This window comes from Micromys minutus (genome assembly GCF_963924665.1).
Source record: "Micromys minutus genome assembly, chromosome: 4".
NCBI classification, from domain to species: domain Eukaryota; kingdom Metazoa; phylum Chordata; class Mammalia; order Rodentia; family Muridae; genus Micromys; species Micromys minutus.
Window position 1 is genome coordinate 23,685,402 of NC_137973.1, and position 25,590 is coordinate 23,710,991.

Genomic DNA, 25,590 nt, shown 5'->3' on the forward strand with positions numbered 1-25,590 from the left:
TCCTCCTCCAATACACTTCTTCCTACATCAAAAATCTCCAAAGACATAAGAAACCCTACATAAGCTAGTATCAGCCCCGTCCTTTTTGTTCATGACAGTGTTCTTACTGTGTAGCCCATGTTCACCTTGAACGTATGAGCACCACCCACCCACCCCACCTCCAGCAAGACTCCTGAGTGCTGGGATTACAAATATGGACCACCATTTCTAGCTGCCTAACTATTAAAGGAAAATACCAGAGGAATGAAATTTTTCTGCAAAGTTAAATCTCAAAGATAAATAAAAAGAGCCCTAACGATTACACCTGAGACTCTGAACAAATGGACCAGGGGACTGGGTCACCAAATTCTAATGAGTAACAATGGCTGGGATCAGTTCACCGATCTAAATCTCATTGCCCAGAATGAGACAGCCTACACCTGGCTAAGTTGGGCGTAGCACATCTTCTGCCTCCAGCCCCTGTAACTCCAGGACACAAGGCCTACACTTCTGAGACGTTAGAACCAGCCTTGGTCCTGTGGCCTACTTCTGACTTGCCCAGCTTTCCTGGAAGCAGTTAACATTCTTCTAAGCCCCTCTCGGTCTGGATGCCCTGACTTGACTCCAGGACTCTGAGAAGCCCCCTAAGGAGAGCAAGGGCTGAAACAGGCACATTTACTTCCACATCACTTGCAAGCACTTCAGCGTGTTTACCCGCTGAGTTCCTGTGGACCTTCCTGACTCCCCCAGTGTTTATGCTGAGTGAACCCTTCTCCTTCCTGATCCCCATTCCTTGTGCAAGGGAATAATCATAAATCCGCTTTGTACTGGGATTCCAGGGGTACGAGAGGCATGGAGAGGAATCAGGAAAAGAACAGGTGCCAAATGGGTAGGCCATGAGTGCAGGAGGCAGAGGTACCCTGTGGAGGGAGAGGGCACAGAGCCAGGTTAGGTCCATGTGCATCCAACAGAAGCTTCAGTGAATCCTCAGGAGTTGTGGCTTTTTAAACAAATAACGACATAAACCATTTTCAACTCTCAAATTGACATTTTTTTTAAGTGCTAAAGCTTTTCAAAAATGCCTGCATTGATTTAACAGGAGTGACTTACCCAGGGTGTTCCTCTACCTGAAAATAAGGCTTTCGCTTTTAAAACACAGCACTAAATAACAACAAAACAACACCAAAGGGGATAATTTTACTGTAACATAGATGAACTGAGGCCAAGACATAATAAGGAATGGACATAATAAAATAAATTCCCCTTCTTTCCTCACTGTTTAGTCAAATCTGTGGCAACCAGTGGTCTGTTTAAAAGGACCTAAAGGATGCAAAGGTACAGACGTGACCATTGCCGACCGCGACTGGTCATTCCACGAGACACGACAATACCCAGGGCACTCCCTGACGACTGCCCATTCAGGGTCAGGGCCTGGTGCCTGAAGTAAATGCTGAAGGGCTAGAAGACAGAGTCACTTGCCCATGACTACCCTGGGCTGTACCTTTTAATCTCCCAGTTTATGATTATATTCCCTTGACTTCCCCAGCATGAAGCTTGGTTCTCCGGGGCCATAAAAGCTGGCTTTTCCTCACGTTCCCCAGAAAGACTGCTGGTGAACAGGAAACGCTATTGTTAGAAGGCGTAATACTCCCTATGGCCTGCAGACAAGCAGACCAAGGGTGGTGAACACATGGGAAGCCACAATGACTATACTATTCTCTTATTTCCTTTGCAGATACTTGGTGCGTTTCCCTGTCCCTGGCAAGAGAATTACCCACTTACTGATGTCATTTTACATCTGTAGCTGGTTAATGGTGATAAATGGAATCCACTGTGTATGTAAACAGGACTCAAGCCGGTGGCTAGCTTGTGGATTTGCTGATTGAGCCCTTCCGATCCTGGGTACCACACCCTCTGTAGGAGGAATGGGTCCACATACCCTGACTAGCAGCCCGTAACGGCCCATGCATGTTCAACAGCTGCATTCCCATTTTACAACCTTAAGATCTAGCACATGGAGACAAATGATGACAGAGCACATGACCTGGCCAGCCAATCAGATAGTGCCAGTAACAAGGGGAAGATGTTATGGACCAGTAGGACATGGGTGGAGGGTATAAAGACCCTCCCCAATCCTGCAATAAACGAATCTGCTTCTGCTTCTCACCTGACTCTCAGAGTCTGTGCCATTGAATCTGGGCCTTCTAACTCCATACCCTCCCATGGGGCTGAGGGTTAGGGCCACAAGCCTCTGCAGACTACATGGAGGTCAAAATCAGTTAGAACCTCATCACATCTGTGAGTGATCCCTTCAGGTAAGGTTACTGGATCTGAGCAAGAGACTGACGGTATCATCAAGCGTCTAGTCTAAAATCTGTACATGCTGGGCATTTCATCACCTCTAGGATCCGAGGTGTCATGGTTGGCTACTGCCGCAACCTCAGTCATACTGCTTACCATGAAGAGCTTCCAGTGTCTGGCGCTCATGCGCAAGGGGCGTCAAATACAAACACGTGTTGGTTTTACTCAAATAGAAGTTCTTACAGTCGCTCTGACTTATAGACACTGTTTAGCAATCTACCCTAATGTGTTGCAGCCCAGATAAAGGTTGAACTATCCCCAAACTCATCAAACCAACTAAGAAACCACCATGAACAAACAGAATCTGGTATTCAATGTCATGATTTATTTTGCTAGGGCCCCAAAGTCTTCAAGACTACTTAATCTGCCTCTTTGTTTCTGTTTCTGTCTAACAAAATCAATTATGTTCAAAGATGAAGTCACCACACAGTGTTTCTGGGGAAATGAAAAGAGCCTCGGTGTGACCAGCTCCCTAGTTCTAAGAATTATTAACTTAGTCTTAAATTCACCAGAAAAGCCAGAGCTCCAGGGAGAAGCAAGAATGTCTAAGGTCAGCAGCTACTGTGGATTTATATCTCACAGCTTTGAAAAGAAGGTCCCGAGTTCAGGAGGTCAGAGAGTTACAGCTTAGCTCTGCCAATCAGGTCAGATACAAGAGCGCTTTCTCCACACCTCACAAATCTGAGAAAGGCTTTCACCGCTGGCAGACCCGGGAGACATCAGATAAAACGTCAGCACACATCAGACACTTTATAATCTCAAGATGTTGGGTGACATTCCATTTCTACTTTGTTCTTCCTCTGTTCAACCAACAAGAATGCTCGCTCTGGAGAGCTCCCAGACATCTACCTCTGCTTCAGGACTCCGGCTTCTAAAACTGTGTTCCTTGAGTCCGAAGCCCTAAGTTACGGCTGCCTTAAAAGTCTTCCGTTTGGACAGATGATGAATTAAAGTCCAGGGAAATGTTCTCTTCGTCTATCTGGCAGGCCATGACGTATTTAGTGTTCTTTATTGCCTGCCTGACTGCCCCAAATGCTGTGATTTAAGGACAGCAATCCTGCGGAAGAAAGCTGCCTGACACGTCCGTGGGGCTTGGGGGGTGCTCCCCCCATCTCCCCCATACCCGGCAAAGAAAAGAGCTCACAGGCTGAGGTCAAGGACAAAACCAGGAAGGTGAGGATTAGGGGAGAAAAACAATGTCAGCAGTGATTCCAAGACTAGGAGAAAAAGGCTAGAAGGGAACAGGATGAAAAGATCAGGAGAGAGAGAGCTGGTAAAACTGGTGAGGAGAGACCCGTGGTGTCTGCCAAGCAGGAAGATGAACAAGAAGCTTGGGGAGATCGGATGGGGGGGAAAAAGCCTCAAACAAAGATTTTGGGCAGCTGGCAATAAGATGAAAATGCAAAATTGCTGCTAGCACAGAAAGGACCCAGATGTCCCCTCCCAGGCTAGACCGCTGACCTAAAGGACGCCTAAGATACTGAGGCTTCCAAAGCTGGGTCACAGAAACAGCTGCAAGGCACCCTTCCTCTGTCACATGCTCAAAAAGGTAGCAGCCACCTTTTGAGGACATAAAGTTCACCCATAGAAGAGTAGAAAGGAACAAGGCCTTCCAAACCTCGACCAGACAGGAATCGGAGTCTAGAGGTTTCTTTACAATGAATTATACAGAGATGCACAGCCAACTGCAGGGGAGGAGACAGTTTAAGTGGGGCACTCGGAGGAACCTGGATGTGTGCCATATTTTGTCTGTGTCCTGGCACTCAGAGGGCAAAAGAGCAAAGGGCTGAGGGGAGCTCCGCAGTGACCTTTTATGGGTCATTAACATAATGGGCATGCTCCCTTGGCTGAAGGAAGCTCAGTAGACTAAGGTTGCCAGTCCTTTAGCAGCTGCCTTTGCCTTTTACACGTTAATCTATGGAACCTCCTCGTCCAGCTTCCTATTGTCCTGCCTCCAAACCAACTGTCAGCAAAACAAGAAGTCACCAGAACATGGATACCCCATTCCCATCAAGCCCCAGGCAACTCTAACCCTATTGTGTGCCCTGTGAGCTAGCAATAAAAGAGCCTGCCAGAACCACCCAATTAACCCGCTCCTGAAACCAACTTCTAAGAATATGTGGGGGAAATGAGTATCCACGTTGTTAAGCTGTTACAAGTTGTGATACCTGAAAAGGACAGGAGGGTGGGGGAGTGGCCATTTGGGAAGGCAAGTCAGTAAAGAACCAGAGAGAGGAAGGCACAGGAAGGGAGACTCCCTGCCCTTCTGCTGGCCCCTCCCTCCCCTCAGCTACCTTAGTAGCAATTCCTAATAAAACTTCTGAACCCTCAACTCCACCCCAGTGGTGGGGGTCCTGGGATCTGTTATCCACAAGACTATCCATCCCTCAGGTGATGTGACCTGAGGCTGCCCAGGCTCTAAGGATATCACTTAGGATGCCTAAGAGCTGAATTCTTTTACTTTCTTGGTGCAAGGGGCTCCTGGTCAGAATATCTTTAAGTACACAGAACAGGGATATAAGAGAAAAGCTCGGGCTGACTGACCTTTTTGTGCTGACCTTCCTTCTTACACACGATTGCACACTTACATGTTTCATGTGAAATTGAGCCTGGAGACCCCACCCGAGGTTACAGAAAGAGTACTGAAGTTGTCCTTGGTGCTTTCTCTGTGTTTGGTCCACCTGTATCCCATGAGCCCTCTTTTTATAGAAAGGGACAACGTGACTTCCCCAAGGTCACATAGCCAGTGAGGGGCCACAACGCCACCAAACCCAGGCACTCTATTGGAGTCTGTGCTTTTAACCACAGCACCTGCATCTGTCCCCAAACAAGATAAGAAAGCTGACTCAAGTGGAGCTCTGAGCTTCACTATGCCTAAGGCTGTCTACGGGGCTGAACACTAGGGTTCTTCGACCCCACCTTGACCAATGGTTTTTGTCTGGCTAAACTGGGATTGGTTGGAACATTTGCAGAAGTCTTTAACAACTAGAGAAGAATGAAAGAAGACCAAGAACACCAGGAGACAAGCACTCTTGCAACCATTCCTGAACTGGCCGCTCTGCAAAGTCCTGTGGTACCAATCTGGAAGGTAGAAGCTTGTGGTGAAGAAGACTTCTGTCGGGCCTGCTTTTCCCTGAGGAAACTATCATCAAAAGTGATCATGCTTTTCAGAAAAGCAATCTTCCCCGAATCCAAAGAGAGGGGAGCCAAGTTTTAATACCTATGGGCTCAGTTTTGGAGTGGCAGCCCATTGGGGATCTGCTAGGTAGCCTGCGCTTTAATAATTTAGTTTGTACATTTTTGCTCTGACATTACTGTTTTAAGCCATCTGTTCAGACTAGTTCTTACAAGCACGAACTCTGCTTTCAAATCCCAGCTGCTCCCCAGGCTTCTGGTACAGCTACGACCACAGGCCCATGTACACCACCTCTTATCCCGAGACGTTATGGTTTGAGTATAAAATATCCCTCATAGCCTAATGTTTGGCTATTTGTTTTTTGTTTTGTTTTAATTGGTGGGTTGTTTTGAGTCAGAGTTTCATAGAGCCCAGGCTGGCCTTGAACTTGATACTTTAACTTCTGATTCTCCTGGCCCACCTACTAAATGCTAGAATAGCAGGCCCTGGCTACCACACTCAGGAGTATACTAGGGATCGACTCAGGGCATTGTACATGCTAGGCAAGCATATAGTCCTAGATTGGCTGGAATTCACCATGCAAACCAAGTCTAGACCTTGGAGAATCCTTTTGTCTCTGCCTTTCTGCATGTTGAGATTACAAACTGGAGCCACTACATCTAGCCAGTTCTTCTGATAAGTGTCTACTAATGAGACATTGGTACAAGTTATGTATTCTCTTATCCCTAAATTTACTACCAGTCTCATCCCAGGTTTCAACCTAGGTGCATAACCAAGCACAGACCAAGACAATCTGGACTATTCTCTTGTTCTCCTATGCTTCTCAGGACAGGGCGAGCTGAGCTTCACTTGGTGGCTAATGCTAACTGCTTTGGGAAGCTGAGAGCTTTCTGTACCTCCTCCTCAAGGTGTAAGAATCCTAGGCTTGATGTGTTTTCATTGGTTGTCCACACAGAAGTGGTAAGCAGCCCTTCCTATTCGTTAGAATAATGAATGTCAAGGACTCTTCAACATCCTTAAAGAAGACTTCTTGGACCATATCTGAGGTATTTAAGCAGCCATTTTCAGAGACTGCATTCCTGGTGATAATGGATCTGACTCCACTAAGGAAGGAAAGCCAGTTTACTGACTCATACACAGCTTTGTACAGACTTGAGTACCTTCAAAGCAAGATACCATATAAGCAATCTGACTACGTCAACAAAGAAAATGCCCAGTGTTTAACAACAATTATTTACTGATGTTTTCCCAGGCACAATTTATAAATTTAAAGCACCAGGATTTACTAAATCAAATGAAACCTGTTAAAAATTTGTAAACTTCAGTCTTGGGTGATAATATTTTCTCTACTAAGTAGCTTATTAAGCCAACCACTAATTTGGCTGCTATTCTTTGTATTTTAACATCATAAATAACGCCTATTTATGTCTAAGTTCCTCAACAAAACGTATATGTTTTTCTTGTGCTACCTTCCTGCGGGTATAAATGTCACACTGCCATATTAGACTTCGGTCAAGTCTATACAGTACATTTGCCGTGCTTCGCTCCAACCATCACAAGCTTGTATTTCCATGGGGTGTGGACACAAGGGAGAGAGCTAAGAAGACCAGCTAACCTGATGCTGGGACCTGGTGCAGTTTGGACAAGCTCACAAACAGACCACACAATTAACAGAGTCATAGAGACATCCCTTCTCTTCCCCCATACCTTCAATCCTCTGAAACTTCCAGGGCTGGTCGGAGAGGAGCTGGAGGACTTGGTAGACTTAGGAGTAGAAAGCTGGCTGCTGGGAGTTCCATTCACTGACCAGGAAACAAAGGAGACGGTCATCAGAACGCCAGACCACCAGGTTGTGAGAACAGTAAGCACATGCAGGAAATGGCTCCAATGAAGCTCTGCTTCATTCGAAGCCCAAAGCAGTAGACAAACCAGCAGAAAGCAAAAGCAATGTGTCTTACTGCACTACAGACAAAGTCAGACAAGGAGTGAAACTGGAATTATTTGCAATAGTGTCCCAACGATGATATAAACAAATATAAAAGACAATCATGAGATTACAGGTGTGAGAGACCCTGTCCACACAGCCTGCCTTGCAGGGAACACGGACAATGACTGGCTGCTGTGTTTGCAATGGTTTATGGTGACGGCCATTACAGACTGCTGATACGCGTCTTCACTTTGGTGTTTTCTAATGGGTGTCACAGAGGAATGCTTATGGCTCTTTCAAATCAATTAGACAATAATCCAAATACACAAGTGCACATGGTGTGCCTGCCTTCCATACACTCTTACCACATGCTCCACCACTGAACTACAACCTAAACCTCTAGGTGTATTATTGATGGAAAGTGAAAGTAACTATTTCTTCTTATATCTATTATAGGGTTGGAGGTCATTAAAGGATAATTATTCAAATACTTTAATATAGGCGAGTTATTTCTAACCCTCCCTTTTTCTTCACAGTTTCCCCATTCTTCTTTTCTACATACCCCCTTCTACACCTCTGTATGCTTCTTTGGTTGGAAGCTTGACTCGGAGTCTGGGTTAAGCCGAGGGTGGCTGGCCCTGTTTCTACGGGGAGTTAATCACAGATTATCCTGTATGGGTGCTGGTCAACCAACTTAGTACCCTTCACATACACCCCACTTCTATCACATAGACCTACTTCTGCAGTGATCTCATGAAGCTGGTGCTTAATATCTGGGATTAGTAGTTTGTTCTTCTCTTTAAAGTACTTGTAATTCCTCTTACTTCAAAAGTAATCCTCAAAAGCTTTTGCCCAAAGCAGATGAAAGCTGACATTTATCTTTATAACAAGCAAAATGAAATCCACATTCTTTTTTAGACAGAAGGAGGCAGACAGTATTATTTTAGATCTTCTGAATTAGGTGCACACATGCAAAGGTAGAGGTCCTGCACAGGTGACTCAAAACTGAATATTAGCTCCTAAGTGGAGGCAGAAATTGTAGACCAAGTAGCACAGATGAATAATTTTTCCTATTCTAAATCAGTGGGTTATCTAGATGTGTGTGTGTGTGTGTGTGTGTGTGTTGTCTTTAGATGTACTCATCCATCACTCTACAGTGTGTAGTGTGTGTGTGGAGGGGGTTCTTTGGATGTTCTCATCTATCACTCTCCTGTCTGTGTGTGTGTGTGTGTGTGTGTGTGTGTGTGTGTTGGGGGTCTTCAAATGTTCTCATCCATCTCTCTCCAGTGTGTCTGTGTGTGTGTGGTGTCTTTGGATGTTCTCATCCATCACTCTCTTGTGTGTGTGTGTGTCTCTGTGTGTGTGTGTGTGTGTGTATGTGTAGTGTCATTAGATGTTCTTATCCATCACTCTCCAGTGTGTGTGTGTCTGTGTGTGTGTATGTGTGTGTGTGTGTGTGTGTGTGTGTGTGTGTGTGTATGTGTGTGGTCTTTGAATGTTCTCATCCATCACTCTCCTATGTGTGTGTGTGTGTGTGTCTGTGTGTGTGTGTCTGTGTGTGTCTGTGTGTGTGTGTGTGTGTCTGTGTGTGTCTGTGTGTGTGGTCTTTGGATGTTCTCATCCATCACTCTCCTATGTGTGTGTGTGTGTCTGTGTGTGTGTGTCTGTGTGTGTGGTCTTTGGATGTTCTCATCCATCACTCTCCAGGTTCTTCAAAGCAGAGTCTCTCCAGTATCTATGTCTTGTGTTTCCTTTGCTGGTTGTAAGCCAGCAATCCCGTCTATCCCGTCTCCACCACACACCAGGCCTGGGATTACAAGCATCCACAGGACATAGGACTCCTGGCTTGTGATATCAGCGCTAGGATCTGAACGCTTGGTCCCCAACTGCACAACAAGCACTCTCAACCACTGAGCCACCCCTCCAGTCCCTAAAACCAGGGCTTTTAAGACTGACTCATTGATGGTACCTACTTAATTAACTACCTGTATATTTACAATGTATTATTCAGCTGTTTACACAGGGTTTTGTTGGAAGATTAAGTAGATTCAGAAACTTCACCCCCAGCACCTTCTATCCTATGATTGACAGGAACAAGATTATAATCATATAATTAGAAAGTTACTAGTTCTGTCTGAAATTCCAGTTAACCCTTTAGTCTTTGTTGTTGCTTTTTAAAGATGGGACCCTGCTGCACTGCCCGGGCCCACCTTAAATCTACCTGAAGTGCTAGAGGACGGTCTGCAGCACAGCGGAGCCTCCCTACAGCCAGCCACTGCTGCCTCCAGACCATGCTTACCATGGCCCAATCCACCCTGCCCCTTGTCAGTGAGGAGAGAACACTCACTACTGGGGGTAACACAGCAGTCCTCACTGTGACCTGCCAGCAGGGGCAGGGGCTTCCTGCTTTCTAAATGAAGTGTCAGACATGCTTCAGAGGCCTCTTCCAAAGACTGTTTGCTAAGACGTGGCTTTCAAACCTCACAACTCTCACCAAGGAGTCTGAGGCTGACTCTATCCAAATATGGATTCAGTTGGAGATTTTGCATACTAGAATGCTAGTCCTCAGCCCATATTTAAGCACTGCAAGTTCAGGTTAAAAACAAATCATTTAAGTATTTACTGGTCCTCGTCACAGAACAACAGATGGTCTAAAGAGAAATGCAATCATGACATGTTATTCCTCAGTGAGTCTCCTCTTCAGACCTCAGGGGACAAAGCTGAATTAATCACACCTGACTCCCGAGCCGTTCTCTCTCCTTTTACATAATCATTTTCCTGACATGACAAGCATCTATAAACCTGCCACCTGAAACAAAAGCTAGAAATAATTCAGCCAGAACAGCAGATCAAACACATTTATGTTCCAGTTCTGAGACACTACAGGGTCCATTCAACTGAAAATCACAGCAATGGCAGAGATACCTTTGGCTTAAAAACCAAAGTGTCAACTGTCACATATTTAGAAAGCCTGAGTGTAGAGTGCTGTATGAAAATAAATGTTTCCCGACTAAAGAGATGCAGTGTGGGCTGCCTCCTTTCGTGTGCAGGAAACACTTCATTATCCTAGTCTGGCATAGGCCTTCATCAAGTACTTTGAATTACAAATTTTTAATGGTTCCTAGACCTATAACCCAGGTATGAGTGAAGTGTGAGGTTAGAAAGTCCTTCTGTACCTTTATTACTAACAAACTTTAGCCTTCTAAAGTCACAGAACATTTTCTACAGTTCACTAGAACACAGACCTCCTGCAGGACACTGCCTTCCCCCCCAGGGCTGCTGTGCTTCTAATACACAGACAGGCATTCAGCAATATTCTTAGGTTAAGTGGTCCTGTAGCTAGCAGGAAGCTGAAGTGGCCTGTGCGTTGTAAAATGCTGTTACATATGGCACAGATATCCACAGGAGAAGACCAGATACATTTATGGAAATGGAGCAAAGAAAACAGAAATGCAGCGGGAGACAGAAACAGAGCCCAGCAGAGCAGCAGAGCTGTAAGGATCCTGGCTCACCTGGGGATCTGGCTGTGGAGTGGGCACTGGAGTGGCCAGCCCTCTTTACTGTACACGAGTATGCACAGAGCAGGAGGAGACAGTAAGGACAACGGTTATTCAGCAGGTCTCAAAGGTAGTAACACAGCCTGCCCTAGAGGAACTGGGGTGGGTGCTGCTTCAGGAGCAGCATGGAGGATGTGTGACCAAGTCCAATGTGAGAGACGGTTCCACTCTTGTTTGGGACCACTCTTAGATGCCTCACAGGTCAAATCCTAACTCTGCTCCAAAGAGATAGAAGTTTAGTCCCTCCAGGGGACAGCAGGCTGGGCGGGGTAAGAACCTGTTTTTCTTCACAATCATTTTCTTAACAATAAATTAAATAGGGAAAATTATTTGTAATTATTACAAATTCAACTTGGTTGAGATATAATTTGGGTGCTTTCAATGTTACAAATATCAAAGTAGTGTAAATTTTGGCAAATACGTAAGATTTGGGTCTGAAAAATTATACAACTAAGTTAATCCTTTCTGAGAGTAATCATTAATACATGGTTGAGAAAGGAAAAGACCGGAATCTCTGGAGCAAATATATTTCTGTGTGGAGTAGTGTGTGTGTGTGTGTGTGTGTGTATGTTGCACCAATAAGAAATAATTTTAAGATGATAATTATCCCCAATTATGAAGCACAGAACTCAAAATGCAGTATACAGTGCTCAAAATGGGACGTGCTTTTATGTGCACACAAGTGTAAGACCAGACAGTGAGGGCTGCAAGAAAATATGCCAGAACCAAGTGCTAGACTTCCTTGAGAGACCTCTGGGAAACAGATCTAAGGGTTCTGACTTAGATACCTTATTGTCTATCACTGTTCTAGAACATGGCTGCACACAAGCTGGCAAAGGCTGTTAAGTTCATAGAAACGTGTTAAGCTAAGGAGAAATACTCCCTCTAAGACCATCCACTGAGTTTCTGTTACTACCTGAAGCTGGTGACTTGCTGCGGCGGGAGAGCCCTGGGCTTCTGGACCCAGAATACTTAGCCGCTGAGGCCCGGGAATAAGATGACTTCAGGACACGGCATTCTGTAAAGCACAGACATACATTTGTAAGTACAGCAGATTTTAGAGGTGACCAAACAAACCACACTTGACTATAATGCTGCTTGTAACCAGTGTGCGTGCACATGTGCAATCGTGTGACTCCAAGAAGCAAATGGTCTTCCTCAGTCACTCCCCACCTAACTGAGGGAAGCTCTCTCACTGATCTCAGGGGTTGATTCTGCTAAGGCTGCTGGGACAGTGGGCTCCAGATACAGGAGCCACCATGCCTGTTGTTTCGTAGGGGTGTTAGAGATTTGAACTTGGACCCTCACACTGACACGTCAGGTACCTTAACAAGGCATCTCCCCAGCCCTGTAGCTATTACCTGACAATCTCTTTCCCATCCCACCTTTTATTTTTCTTCAGTTCTATAAATTGAACCCAGGCCTGAGTGAGCTGCTAGCACCCAAGCTCTGAAAATACAATGTATACAGCGACTGTCCCAAAAGTACACGTGAGGTTTAGATCTTCTGTTACATCACACATCTGACGAGTCACTGTTTGGACTGAGTTCTTACTGGGCCCAGAACTCCACTGTCCTAAGCAAATGCACACGATCACTCACAGATAAGCCGCAGCCTTTGTCACAGGCAGCACAGACCATAATTTTATTGTCCTCTTCAAGTCCTTGCTCACCGTACATCAGAAGGACACGAAACTTTGACTTATGATCTATTCACTGCCTAGCTAAGCATGGGGGAGCAAAATGGCAAAAAGCACCTTTAAACAGTTAGCGCTGACCTTTCCACAGCCGCAAAATACAACAGCATTTGGAGAAGCAGAACACGTTACAGCTGCAATCAGCACGTCACCTTTGAGTGGTTAAGATCACAGGATTTGCAGTCAGGCGGGCTCAGGATGAGTCACAGTCTCCACATTTGCTAACTAGAAGGAAGACCCTGCGTACCTGCCAGCCTTCTAACATAAAATGTGCTTCACAGGCTTGTTGTAAGGGGTAAATTAGATAACACATTGTCTATCATTTACTTCAAAATACTTCAATTTATGCAAAAAGATTAAAATGTGAGTTAATTTTAATCTCTATCCCAGGGGTGGTAAATTAACATGTGAAGTATTCTAATCAGGGGAGACACAGTAGGGGAGCCTAGTTAACATCTGAAAGGCTCTAATCAAATCTTATATAAATGGGGCAGCCAGCTTCTGCTAACCCATTAGTATTAGGGGTTGTGTTCCATTGTCTCAAAAGTGGGAGTGTAGACTGTTAAACCTTTAGAGACAATGCCCCTCTAATGAGCAGGATGTACCAAAACAAACCCCAACATGCTGGACTTCAGAAACACACCCAGGCTTAGGAATCAGGAGAGATTTGCCATTTGACCAAGATTAGTTTAACACAGAAGTTCTAGATCTGTGGGTCACAACCCTTTTGAGGTCAAATGACCCCCTTTCACAGATGGGAAAACACGGGTATTTACACTACAATCATGACAGTGGCAAAATCACAGTTATGAAGTAGCAATGAAGACAGGAAGGTTGAGAACCGCTGGGTTAGCAGAATTCTATGCATGTTGAATGTTTGAGGCAAGGCCTGGAACTCGCTATGTAAACCATGCTGGCCTTAACTCAGATCTGCCTGCCTCCACCTCACACACGCTGAATTAAAATCATCCACCGCCTCACCAGATTCTCTTCCACTCCTTCCTCTTTTTTTACTTTCTCTTCAGTTTATTTTATTTATCATTTATTTTGGTGGGCTTTCAAATGTATGTTATGCTTCCTTTGGTTTTTGTTATTGCTTTACTGCATGATCTTTAGTGTGTGATATTCAAAGCTGGAGCTCTTAAGACAGGCTGAAAACAATTCTGTGTTCTCCTAAGTGTATTTGTGACAGAGTCCAAAGTGAGACTTTTCTCTCACCATTAAACTTCACTGTGTGAGGAGAGTGCTGCAAAACTGACAACAGCCAAAACAGCAAGGCATGTTAGGACCCCTCGCTATGTGACATATTAATTCAGACATGTTGGGCCCCCTCACTATGTGACATATTAATTCAGGAAATCTTCACGAAGTCCTGTAAGATGTCCTTACTGCTCCCACTTTGAAGAAGATTAAATAACTAGAAACTGAAATTGGGTAAAATCAATAGGGCTCCTGTTTTTAATTCTATTATAGGCCATCTTCATCAACAACCACAAAAGCCAGATAACCCAACCAGCTCAGATAAATTCCCTACACACAACGGCCGACCTGCCTATACACACAGAGTAAGCAGGTAACGATGTTTTCCTGTTATTGCTAACCGCTAGCACCACCGAGGTGACTGCAGGGACTCAGTCACTACATTCTTCTCAGATTAGAGCTCTGTTCACTGGAGTGTTGGAAGGATGCAGAGACAGGGCCAGATTGTTTCGGGCTATCTTAGCCTCCTAGTAACCAGTTACTGAAAACCCGGATACAACAGTTAGCTAAATCTTTTTTAAAAACACATGAGCAGACCTCTAGTTTCAGCAATTCGAGGTAAGAACTCGTCGGACAGCATCTGAGGCCTCCGGCTTTTCTGTCTCCTGTCTGTCTGTTATCTCTACTAATGTATTTTAAAAGTGTCTCGGTTTATGGCTTGCTTGGTTCTGTTACTCTACATACTTCATGCCATTGTTGCCACGGTAACCGGAGTCACCTGAACCTGTGTTCCCGGATCACAGTCATTCATATTTGGCTCCAGAATAAACCGTCTCTTGCTCTGTATGGCGCTCATCTTTTTACATGACACTGAACACTAAGACCTACAGTGCAGAATTTACTTCCGGTGTCTTGTCTTTCAAAATGTCTACTTATTGACAAAATCGTTCAGAAACTAAAAACTAAAGCTAATAAAGATATAAAACATAGTTGATGGGTGTGTGTGTGTGTGTCTCCATCTGTGTCTTGGTGGGTGTAGGTATCTGAGTGCAGTGCCCATAGAGGCCAGAAGAGGGCATCCTACCCCCTAAGACTGAAATTACAAACAGTTGTGAGCCCTATGGTGACGATCCTAGGAACCAAACTTGGGCCCTCAGCAAAAGCAGGATAGGCTCTTAACTGCTCAGCCGCTTCTTTAGCCCAGGCACTCTCTAATTTAATAGGCACATGCATCACGCATCTTGGGGGTCTATCCCTTTGTCCATCTGGATCTCCAAGAGACAACCTTCCTTAGTCATAAAAGAGTGAGATTATAGCTTTAAGCTCTTTCCTTTGTAAAATATATCTATTTGAATTTCACTCACTTAAAAATGAGGTTGATTTTTCTATCAGCTCAAACAAGCATTTCTGCTAGAGTAGGTAATACAGGATTAAGACAGTTGTGATGGTTAAAAACTCCATCAATAGGTAAAAATACAGAAATGGGCATTTTCATTCCACACACGAGATGGTTATTTTTTATAAACATATCAACAATGTGTGTTTTTAAAGCATGTTTTAAACAAAGCAATGACATAAAAAGAAATCTCAGATAATTACCACGGACAGTTTATTAATTATCCTTCAATATGTTTTCAGTATGTTGCCAAGGCTGCCTTAAACTCCTGCAGTCAAGTGATCCTTCTGCTTCAGCTTCCTGAGCTGGGACTACAGGTGAACACCACTTCTGCTTGGTCAACTTTCTCCAGCATACCTAGGTTAGCACGGGACTCTAAATTCTGAGCTTTCTTTTCAGGAGCTACAAGGACAGTCAATGAATTGCCTCACCGCTATGATCCAGGACAAAGTCATCTTGGGCATAACGATATTTTTCAGGTCCGCATGCAATGAAAACATCATCATCTCCGAAAAAGTCTTGCAGACAAGTAACCTGGAAAACAAATCCAAGAAATTAGAAACACTGGCGCACAATAAAAGTCAGCCAAATTAAGCATTCAAGCTTTACCCACTGCACTGGGGTGGGGCAGAGACCACGCACTGTGGTGCACATTTCCCTGATCACCGCCTTTATCAAGGTTGGGGAAGACTGGCCATGATGCTGGCCAATGAGACTATGACTTTGAGGCTCTTCCTGGCCCTGCATCCTCGTGTGTTACATAAATTACACCTTCAGTTCTTCAAAAAGCCCCCCACTCCATACGAATCTGTTTAAGATCCCAGAAAGCCTGGTCCATGGTAGGGAAACATCCATCTCTGGCCTACTGGTGACAACAGAGCCATTTCCTGAACTTCAACAAGGACAAGCTGTGTTTCGGTGTGTTTTCCAAGGAATTGCATAAAAATTTCTCTAATGAAAATGGCCTCATTTCTAAAATAATAATGTGCTGGGTTTGTTTGTTTGTTTTGTCTTTAACGAGTTCTACTACTTGGAAGTTCTCCGAAATCTCTGAAAGACCTTCTGACTTTACAGTCACAATTCAGCTTTATATTGGAATAAACAAGTCTGCACAAAAAACACAGTGAACTAGATATAATGAATGACTTGGGCTATAGCACTCAAGTAACAAAAGATATGCTTCTTTTTCAGCCAGTCAGTGCAGTAGGCGTGGGTCCTTCCATGGCTTCCAATTATCAAGTGAGACCCAGCTTCTGTAGTTAACTCACACCTCCTCAGGTTCAGTCACTGTCATCACACCACCAGGGTGACCACACTCTCATTCCACACCGAGGTCACTTCGCCAGACTTGTCTGCCATTTCCCCTGTTCACTTCCCACCAGCACAGCTGCTGTGTTTTGTTTTGTGCTCCTTTATTAAGATTTGAGTCATAACCTGTTCTACTTGGGTCTCTACTGCTCCGAGAACGCCACTCACGAAGAGAAAGGTGGGTTTGTCTCATCTTACAGATGAGGTCCATCATGAAGGACGTCAGGGCAGACACTGAGGTAAAACCACAGAGGAGTGCTGCTTACTAGATTGCTTAACTTGCCTTTTTACACAACCCAGGATTGCCAGGCAAGGGGTAGCATCACCCACAATGGGTTAGGCTCTGCCACACCATCAATCGACAGAATGTCCCACATGTTCACCCTATGAGACAGTCTTTTAGAGGCATTTTCTCACCAGGTTCCCTCCTTTCATATGGCCCTAGCTTGTGTCATGCTGACATAAAATAACTAGCACAGTACAATCTCCCATTCAAGTAGACAACTGAGAAGCACTTAATACATTCCGAAGTTACAGCCGTCACCACGATCAGAAAAGAAACCCTGAGCCCATAAGCAGTCCCTTCCTATGGTCTGGCCTACATCCATGGTTCTATGGAGCCCAGATTTGTTTAATGTTCTTTTATTTTTATTTTGTATGTATGAGTGTTTTGCCTACATATATGTCTGTGCATCACATACATGCTTAGTACCCAGAAGCCAGAAAAAGATGTCATATCCCCTGGAACTGAAGTAATAGATACTTGGGAGCTGCCACGTGAGTGTGGAAATTGAACCTGGGTCTCTGGAAGAATAGCCAGGGCCCTTAGCTGCTGAGCCAACTCTCCAGCCCTCTCCAGACATTTCATATACATTATATCACACAGCACAAGGCCCTTGTAATGGCCTTGCACTTAGCTTGTTTAAGGTTTATCCAGGCTACAGCAAATGTTGAGCGCTTTATTATTTTCTGTGGTGATACAACACTGTCTTGTACAAGAAACACCACCTGACGGACATTCATAGCATTTCCACCTCAGAGTCAGCTTCATCACTATAGTTTTTCACATATGGCCTTTCAGTGTGTGTGTCTATGTCTTTGTGTGTACATGTACATGTGTATGTGTCCGTGCATGTGTGTACACACACATACACAAACATACACACACACATCTATGCACATGTGCATACATGTTCATGCATGTGTATGTATGTGTGTATTTGTGTGTATATGCGTGGTTGTGTAAGGGTATGCATATGTGTGTGCGCATACATGTGTGTGTTTATGCACATGTCTGTCCGCGTATGTGTGTTTGTGTGTACACACGTCCATGTTGGGGTAACTGTACAGACTGTGAGTACCTGCAGAGGCCAGAAGAGGAAATCTCATTACATTAACTGAGTTCTAGGCATTTATGAGCCAAATGACATGGGTGCTGGGAACCAAACTCAGACTCTGTGCAAGAGCAGTGACCATTCTTAACCACCTAGCCACCTCTCTGGCTCCTCAGAGGCTTTTCTAACCAACCGTCAGTGCCACTGTCTGCAAGTGATCAAGCATGTGTCCTGCACCAGTGGATGTTTTCTGATTAACTGAAGTACGGTATGGGACTATTCCTTTTGGAGCTGAGTACCAGATAAGAGCAGCTTCTTTGGATGAGCTTGACCTAAAATGTGTGGCTATGTAGAACTAGAAAACAAACAAAAAGACTAGATTACAAAGGACATGTTCCAAGTATGGTGACCTGGAGCCTATTGCCAGGACAAGAGATGAGGGTTATCGTTCAAAGGGGTCAGGAGGTATAAAGAAGGGCCACACTGGACAGAAATGTCATGGCTGCCAGTAGCTCTGACCATAAAAGTGCAAATGATTAACGTTCCAAAATCCAGATCTGGAACATTAACCACAAAATGACTATCAAACCATCAAGTAGAGGTGCTGTCCATAAAGCTGAACACATATAAATCTCAACTTCAGGAGAGAAGCCAAGGCTCAACACTGGATTCACCAGTATAGATGGTATCAGCAAATAAACCCTTGGACACGCACATGAGGAAGAGGTCAAAGCGGAGAGAGGTCAGCTACATGCCAGGCTGGGGAGAAGCTGCAGGACCAGGACAGAACCAAGTCAAGAAAGTGTTCCCTGGCGTCAGTCACTCACAGGACAAATGAGGTAAAGACTAAGAACTGACAGTTCAAGGAAGGGAGAGATGACTCAGTGGTAGGACAAGGAGAAAGAAGAGTTGGGAAGCAAGGTTAGGTCAAGGGTCAAGTGACTGCTTTTTCCCCCCAAGGTGAGAAAACAGGCACCTACTAGCACACTGTTGCAAAGACCCAGGAGCCAGGAAAATGTGGCTCTGGGAAAGAAGAGGAAAACCACAGAGTTGCTTGGCTTTATGAGGAAGGATGAAATCGGTGGGCAGAGAAATGGAGGGACTCTGGATAAGACCTTTCACAGTGAAGGTGTGAGGACAGGAAACATGGTGGGCATCTCACAGCATGGGACCAGTAGACAGCTTTACTTTACTCTTGTTAGTTTGTGTTACATTTGAGAGCAGGATTTTAGGAGAAAAGCAGACTTCCTAAAGGTTTTAGGACTTCTCAGTTGGGAGGAGCTGAGGCAAGTGTATGGGAAAAAGAAGCCTTAAGCCTGCAATCTAGGCTCCTGGAGGGAGGGTAGATTCTGCCCAAAGGGCAGCACAAAAGGCACCCCAGGAACAGGAAGCTGTCACAGGAGAAATTCTCAACTGGGAAGCTGGAAGGATGCCTTGCAGCCAGTAAGGGCTTTTAGAAAAACCAAAACCTCTTTTTCTACCTTTTGTGGTAGAATTAGCATTTCAAGGGGGTCATGTCTACCCAGAGCAGGAAGAAAAATGCTATGAGCACAGATGATAAAAACACACCAGACACAGGAATTTCAAATACTGAGAGAGAGCCCAGGAGCTGAACAGGGGTGGAAGACAGGCTTCCTCCTGAGTTACAGGAATACCAGGGGACACACTACAAGACAGGTCAGTGGAGCCTGTGATGGGCCAGCAGTTCCTATTAAACCTAAAGGAAGGAAGGACAAAAGCAACACACAGTACTGCTAACAAGAAAGGAAGGGACAGAAATTGCCTTCTCTACCACTGCTTTAGAGCACAGGCCTCCATTTATAGTTTTCACACAGCAGGGACCTCCGTGCAAGGGATTACTGATGTTCTGCTTAAGCTGCAAATCTAAATGCGCAGACATAAAACAGGGGAGCAGGGTGACGGTATAACTGAAGATGGATAAAAACCAGACTTCACACAAGGTGAAGAGATTCCACCTTGTTGGGTGCTATCTCAGGACAGGTATGAGCCCGTGAAGAATTAGAAGAACACAGACTGTGTCGGAAACCATGTACCTGAACAAGCCCATTGCTGCCACGCCCACCCACCCACCTACCCATTTACGAGTGCGCACACATACACTCATGAGGGCCATCTTGGGCTAGATATTTAACCTCTGTCAGGCTCATGGGAATGAAGGAGCACAGTGAAGAACTTAGTGAAACATAATATCGGGTGGGCGGGTCAGGAGCTAAGAGACCTTGGTTGCACAGAGGAGGAGCTGAGTATCCATGCAAATCCTAAGCGCCCATGCAAAAGTTGGGCATGGTCAAGCATAACCTGTAGACTCTGGCATTGAATGGCAGAGACATGTACCACTCACTGGCTAGCAAGCCAGAATCACTGAATTTTTGGGTTCAGTGTGGTGGTTTGAATGGCTTTCACCCCTAAAGATTTTTGCGATGGAATGGCTGGCCATGAGGAGTGAAACTATTAGGAACTGTGGCCTTGTTGAAGGAAGTGTGTCACTGTAGGTGGGCTCTGAGGTCTCCTATGCTCAGGCTTTGCCCAGTGTGGAATCAGTGTTCCCTACCCCTAACCCCCTGGCTGCCTTCAGATCCAGATGTAGAACTCTCAGCTTCTCCAGCACCTTGTCTGCCTGATGCTGCCATGTTTCCTGCCACAACGGTAATGGACTGAACTTCTGAAACTGAACTTCTGTAAACAGCCCCGATTAAATGCTTGACAACATAAGAGTTGTTGTGATCGCAGTATGTCTCCACTGCTATAAAACCGTACGACATTCTGTGAAAGAACCTACCTCAAAAATTAAGGCAGAGAGCGATAAAACATCCAACATTTTCCGACCTCTGTGCACACACACACACACACACACACACACACACGCAGAAAAACAGTAGCATCTTTGAACCTCTACATCTCTCTCATACTTTCATATTTGGTCACTCAAGTACTGTTTTCATGTTTTAGAACCTGTTTCTTATACTTGAATTCTGAACTTTTTTCTTTTAATTTTTTTTTAACTGAAATTAACACTAAGGTATGATTCAAGTCACTAATGTGTCTCAGGAAAAATTTGTATTGTGAATAAAATTTGATTTAACAAGATGGGGAGAAGAAAAATATATCCATTAGAAGATCATCATTTGCTTCTAAATTCTTTCATTTAAAGAATGCATTCTTCTAAGATACTCATTGGAAATAGCAAACATCCTGTGGCCTGTGAAAGAAAACACCAGAAATGGGGAGTTGATATTTATACTAAGATGCAAAATTAAAATAATCAGTAGGATTTAATAGAGACACATCCACCAGAGACATGTGGTATGTGACAGGTACCCGCCCAAGCTCTCCGTGCCACTGGGAGCATTTATGTACTTAACAATGGCCATTTTCCACCCAGCAGTAGACAGATGAATTAGACCAAGGTGAGCAGGGACCTGACCGTTCACCACAGACCTCCTTTCCCTTCCCTACTTCATCTCTGTTAAAGAGGACGCACACGTCTGATGGAAGTACTGTTAAGAGTATTCCAAGGGTGATAAACTTTATTAAAACAAAAGTAGGCAGGTATAGGGCATCATGAAGCACTGACACTCTGAAACCAAGGAGGGTGTATGAGGTCTCCATTTCCAAGCTGCTATAATTTGGACCCCGAAAACCTCCCAAAGCCTCACACGTTAAAGGCTTGTTGGATTGTTAGGGTACAATTATTGGGGTGCTGTAGAACCATTAAGAGGTAGAGCCCTCTAATGGGAAGTCAGCACATGGCAGGGGCCTGCCTTCCAAGAGGATTGTGGGATCTGTCCCCCTTCTCTTCTGTCCTCCAACAGTGAAACGAGTGGTTTTGCTACCAAAAGCTTTCGCCATGATGTACTTCCTCACCAACAGGGCCAACCATCATGGGCTGAAATCTGTAAGACAGGAACCTTTTTCTCTTGTAAACTGTTTCAGGTACTGTGTTCCATTGATGCCATGATGGCCACCACACTGACCCACTGGAACTCTGGGAATGCCCTGTTTCTTAGCCAGCTCAGAGTCAAGAGGAGGTAGCTAGCTGAGTAAGCATCCAGACGGCTTAAGCTCATTTCCAGCTCCAAAGTTCCAATGCGTAATAATTAACCTTCTAAAAAAAATGCTGATTTATATTTTAGGGGACTGCTACCTAAATTTTCTGACAGGAAATAAAACAACACTGAAATTTAAGCATTGTGATTTTCCTGTTCAAGTTTCAGCTTCATGTGTCTTCCAAGGGTCTTCAAGGGACCTCCAGGCCCACTGGCCCTTCACTGAGGTAACTGCCTGTCTCATTGTGGATCTCACCATAGACTGAGTACCACACAATCAGGGTCATTCTCTGGACAGCACCACAATTCCACGGCAGCTGCCAGGGAGACTTTGCTCCACGTGTTCCTATGGACGGAATCCAGTGTCTTAGATCCTACCCACTTCTGGCTCGCTCTCTCTCTCTCTCTCTCTCTCTCTCTCTCTCTCTCTCTCTCTCTCTCTCTCTCTCTCTCACCATTTCTGTGATGCCTCTCAACCTGTCAGTAGGCAGGTTGGCACCAGTTTATGTTTGTTTTCTACCCCAGGACACACCAGTCAAGCAAAGCCTGTAACTTCTTACTTAAAGAGACTCAGCAAAAATTTACTCAACAAATTTTAGTCCTAGATATCTTTAAAAACAAAAAAAAAAAAAAAACAAAAAAAAAAAAAAAAACTTTCCTAGACTCTATTCTTGCATCATAGACGCTCTTTGAAGAGTTGAACCTTCCTTCCCTCAGTCTTCCACAGTGCTTTGAGACTCCATCACTCCAACTATGGGACAGACAAGACTGCAATATGCAATTTTGCCCTATTCTTGATTTACCTGGCAGCTTGCAGTTTCCACAGATGAGGGTCTCCTGAGATATCAGAAGGGTATTTTACAGAAATATTCCAGGACCTGGGAGGAACACAAAGAAAACCTCTTCGGATCTCAGCGAAAGAATGGTTTAAATACGGGTGAGCTTTTGCAGTCGAATGCCTTGCTAGTAGAACAAAGATATTTTATAGAAGAAATACTAGGGTGGTGGGTACACATCAGAATTTTTAATTTCTTCTTCCATTTTAATTGTTTATGTGGGTGGGAATGGGAGGTAGCTCCTGAGATCAGATGCTTTCAGTATCAAAGTCCCACTACATGGCTACTTCTACTCAAGAGTACCTTACATTTTTAAAAGGAATTATTTTACCTGACTCATAGAAATGACTTGAAAAATCTCAAACAGAAAGTCCAGTACATTTATACTGAAATTGAAATCACCATGTAGCCTTTTAATATAACTGTATTGATATCAATGCACAGTCTTCTGTAAACAGGCTAGAGTAAAATAAAAAAAAAAAAACTGGGTTTAATTTTGCTCCCCCAAGCAACAGTTTATTACAGGACTCTTCTGTTTTGTAAATATTAAAAAAAAACAGCTTTTGACCTTACATAGCTGTCTCCTGAGAGGCTCTGCCAGAGCCTGACAAATACAGAGGAGGATGCTCACAGCCAACCTGAGGACTGAGAACAAAGTCCTCAGTGAAAGAGTTAGAGAAAGGATTGAAGGATCTAAAGGGTTATAGAACCCCATAGGAAGAACAACAGTATCAACCAACCAGACCCCCCAGAGATCCCTGGGACTAAACCACAAACCAAAGAGCACACATGGAGAGGCCCATGGCTCCAGCTGCCTATGTAGCAGAGGATGGCCTTGTCTGGCATCAGTGGGAGGAGAGGCCCTTGGTTCTGTGAAGGCTTGATGCCCCAGTGTAGGGGAATGCCAGGGCAGGGAGGCAGGAGTGAGTGAGTGGCTGGGGGAACACCCTCATAGAAGCTGGGGTGGGGGGTGGGGGTGGGGGGTGGGACAGGAGGTTTTCAGAGGGGAAACTGAAAAAGGGGCTAACATTTAAAATGTAAATAAATAAAATATCCAATTAAAAAGAAAAAAATAGCTTTTACATGTCAAGAAAACTCTAAATAGAAGAGTTTTGACCTAAGGAATGAGCATGAGAGCAACTGGAGCCATTTTTAATTTACAGTGTTAGCAAAAGAAGCCACTTGCACTGGACCGCCCACCTCGATATTTGAGAACCAGAAAAAAAACAGATTGATTAATTGAAGCATTATCTTACACACACACACACACACACATACACACATACACACACATACACACACGGGGGTGTGGGGAAGAGAGGCAGGGAGTTGTTTAAATCAATTCTACCAAAATATCACTTTTTATGTACAGAAAAATCGGGGGTGGGGGGGGGCGTCTTCCCTAACATGTCTAAGACATGAATTCTATCTTCAACAAAAGGATGGGTGGCAGATGAAAATAAATATGCAAACTAATGGGATAATAAAAACTCAAGAAGTTATACTCTAACAAATAAGAATCTATTGAGTATATAATGAATGCAGAAATAGATACTATAACTACACCAAAGAATTTATAATGAATAAATCAGAATGTATAGACATTGAAAAAAAAAAAAAAAAAAAAGGATGGGTGGAGACAGGGGAATCAAATACAAAATTTGAAATAAATAAAGAGTAAGTCATTTATTTGGTCCTCCAAAATTCAAGAAACTCACAAAGCCAGTAGGCAGAAGCTGGGATTCTCCCCAACCCTACATCCCCAACACTGAATACAATTAGCATACATTGTCTGCTTTGTTCTCGGTAAATGCTGGCTGCTTTGGCTTTCCACACCAAGCTACTTAGAATAGCAATGTTTTTCAGTTTCCTGTAAATCCATTCAGCCAAGCACACAGATCTAAGGTTGCCATAGAAACAGAACCAAAGCTCAAACACAGCAGCACTTACAGTAAAGGCTTCTCGATGTCACCTGCAGACAGTCCCTAACCCCTGTGTTTAATTCCTGTCTAGTAAAAGAAGAAAAACTGAATTTGAGCTTCATTTTCCTACTGCTTCCACCAACCACGACTAATCCTAGGGTCCTACCACCAAACATTTGATTTCAGAAAATGTTTCTTCCCATCAACAGACAGGGAAGACCTTATTAAAGCTGCCAAATGATATTTCCTAGGAGAGACAATGATCTTTTAAAAGAAAATTTCCAAGATAATTCTATTGCTACCTCTAAAACTCATCCCCATAGTATTAAAGCCTACAGAAAAAGCTGTCTAAGGTACTCTAGGGCTTTCTAAGGGACAGAAGTCACAGCAAAATTCCAGAAGAAATCAGACAAGGAAGTGGCCTCAGTGGACTGAGGCCGCCCTTCTGTGTCTTACTGTGACTTCAGGGACCAGGGAACCAAATGCTTCTAAGCAGATGTTGCACAAAGACTTTCCAGGACTCAAGTCATTCCAAATAATAAACAAAAAGAAACTATGTTACAGAAAGGGCAATGGGACCACAGCTCAAGATGGTAATTGTCCAATTAAAACTAGTCTATTTGCAACAGATGAGGTAAGGTAACATCCATGGGAAAAAAGTACACTTTTACACAATGAATCTCATTCTCACCAACTTTCTCATAGCCACCAGGACAATCTTACCAAGGACTGACATGCATGCCCACGTTATCTAAAAAGAGCTTAACAAGGCTCAAAAGGTTAAGCAAAATGTTCCAAGTCACAGCCAGCTGGGAGGAACACACTTTTCACTGGACCACATACTGTTTCCCTAAAGAAAGTATTAACTGTG

At 44.2% G+C, this 25,590-nt stretch overlaps 1 protein-coding gene across 4 annotated transcripts in view; it reads right to left on the reverse strand.

Moving 5' to 3' along the window:
- DCLK2 (doublecortin like kinase 2) overlaps positions 1-25,590 on the reverse strand; it is a gene marked incomplete at both ends in the record, with an annotated part of 121,600 nt that overhangs the window by 27,070 nt on the left and 68,940 nt on the right. For 2 of the 4 annotated variants that reach the window (XM_080915096.1, XM_080915095.1), the window contains 4 exons: positions 7,184-7,278; positions 10,916-10,963; positions 11,877-11,978; positions 15,684-15,786. In XM_080915096.1, the coding sequence (XP_080771222.1) occupies positions 7,184-7,278; positions 10,916-10,963; positions 11,877-11,978; positions 15,684-15,786 (348 nt within the window). The remainder of the gene's footprint in view (positions 1-7,183; positions 7,279-10,915; positions 10,964-11,876; positions 11,979-15,683; positions 15,787-25,590) is intronic. The other 2 variants (XM_080915098.1, XM_080915097.1) reach the window with 1 other exon arrangement.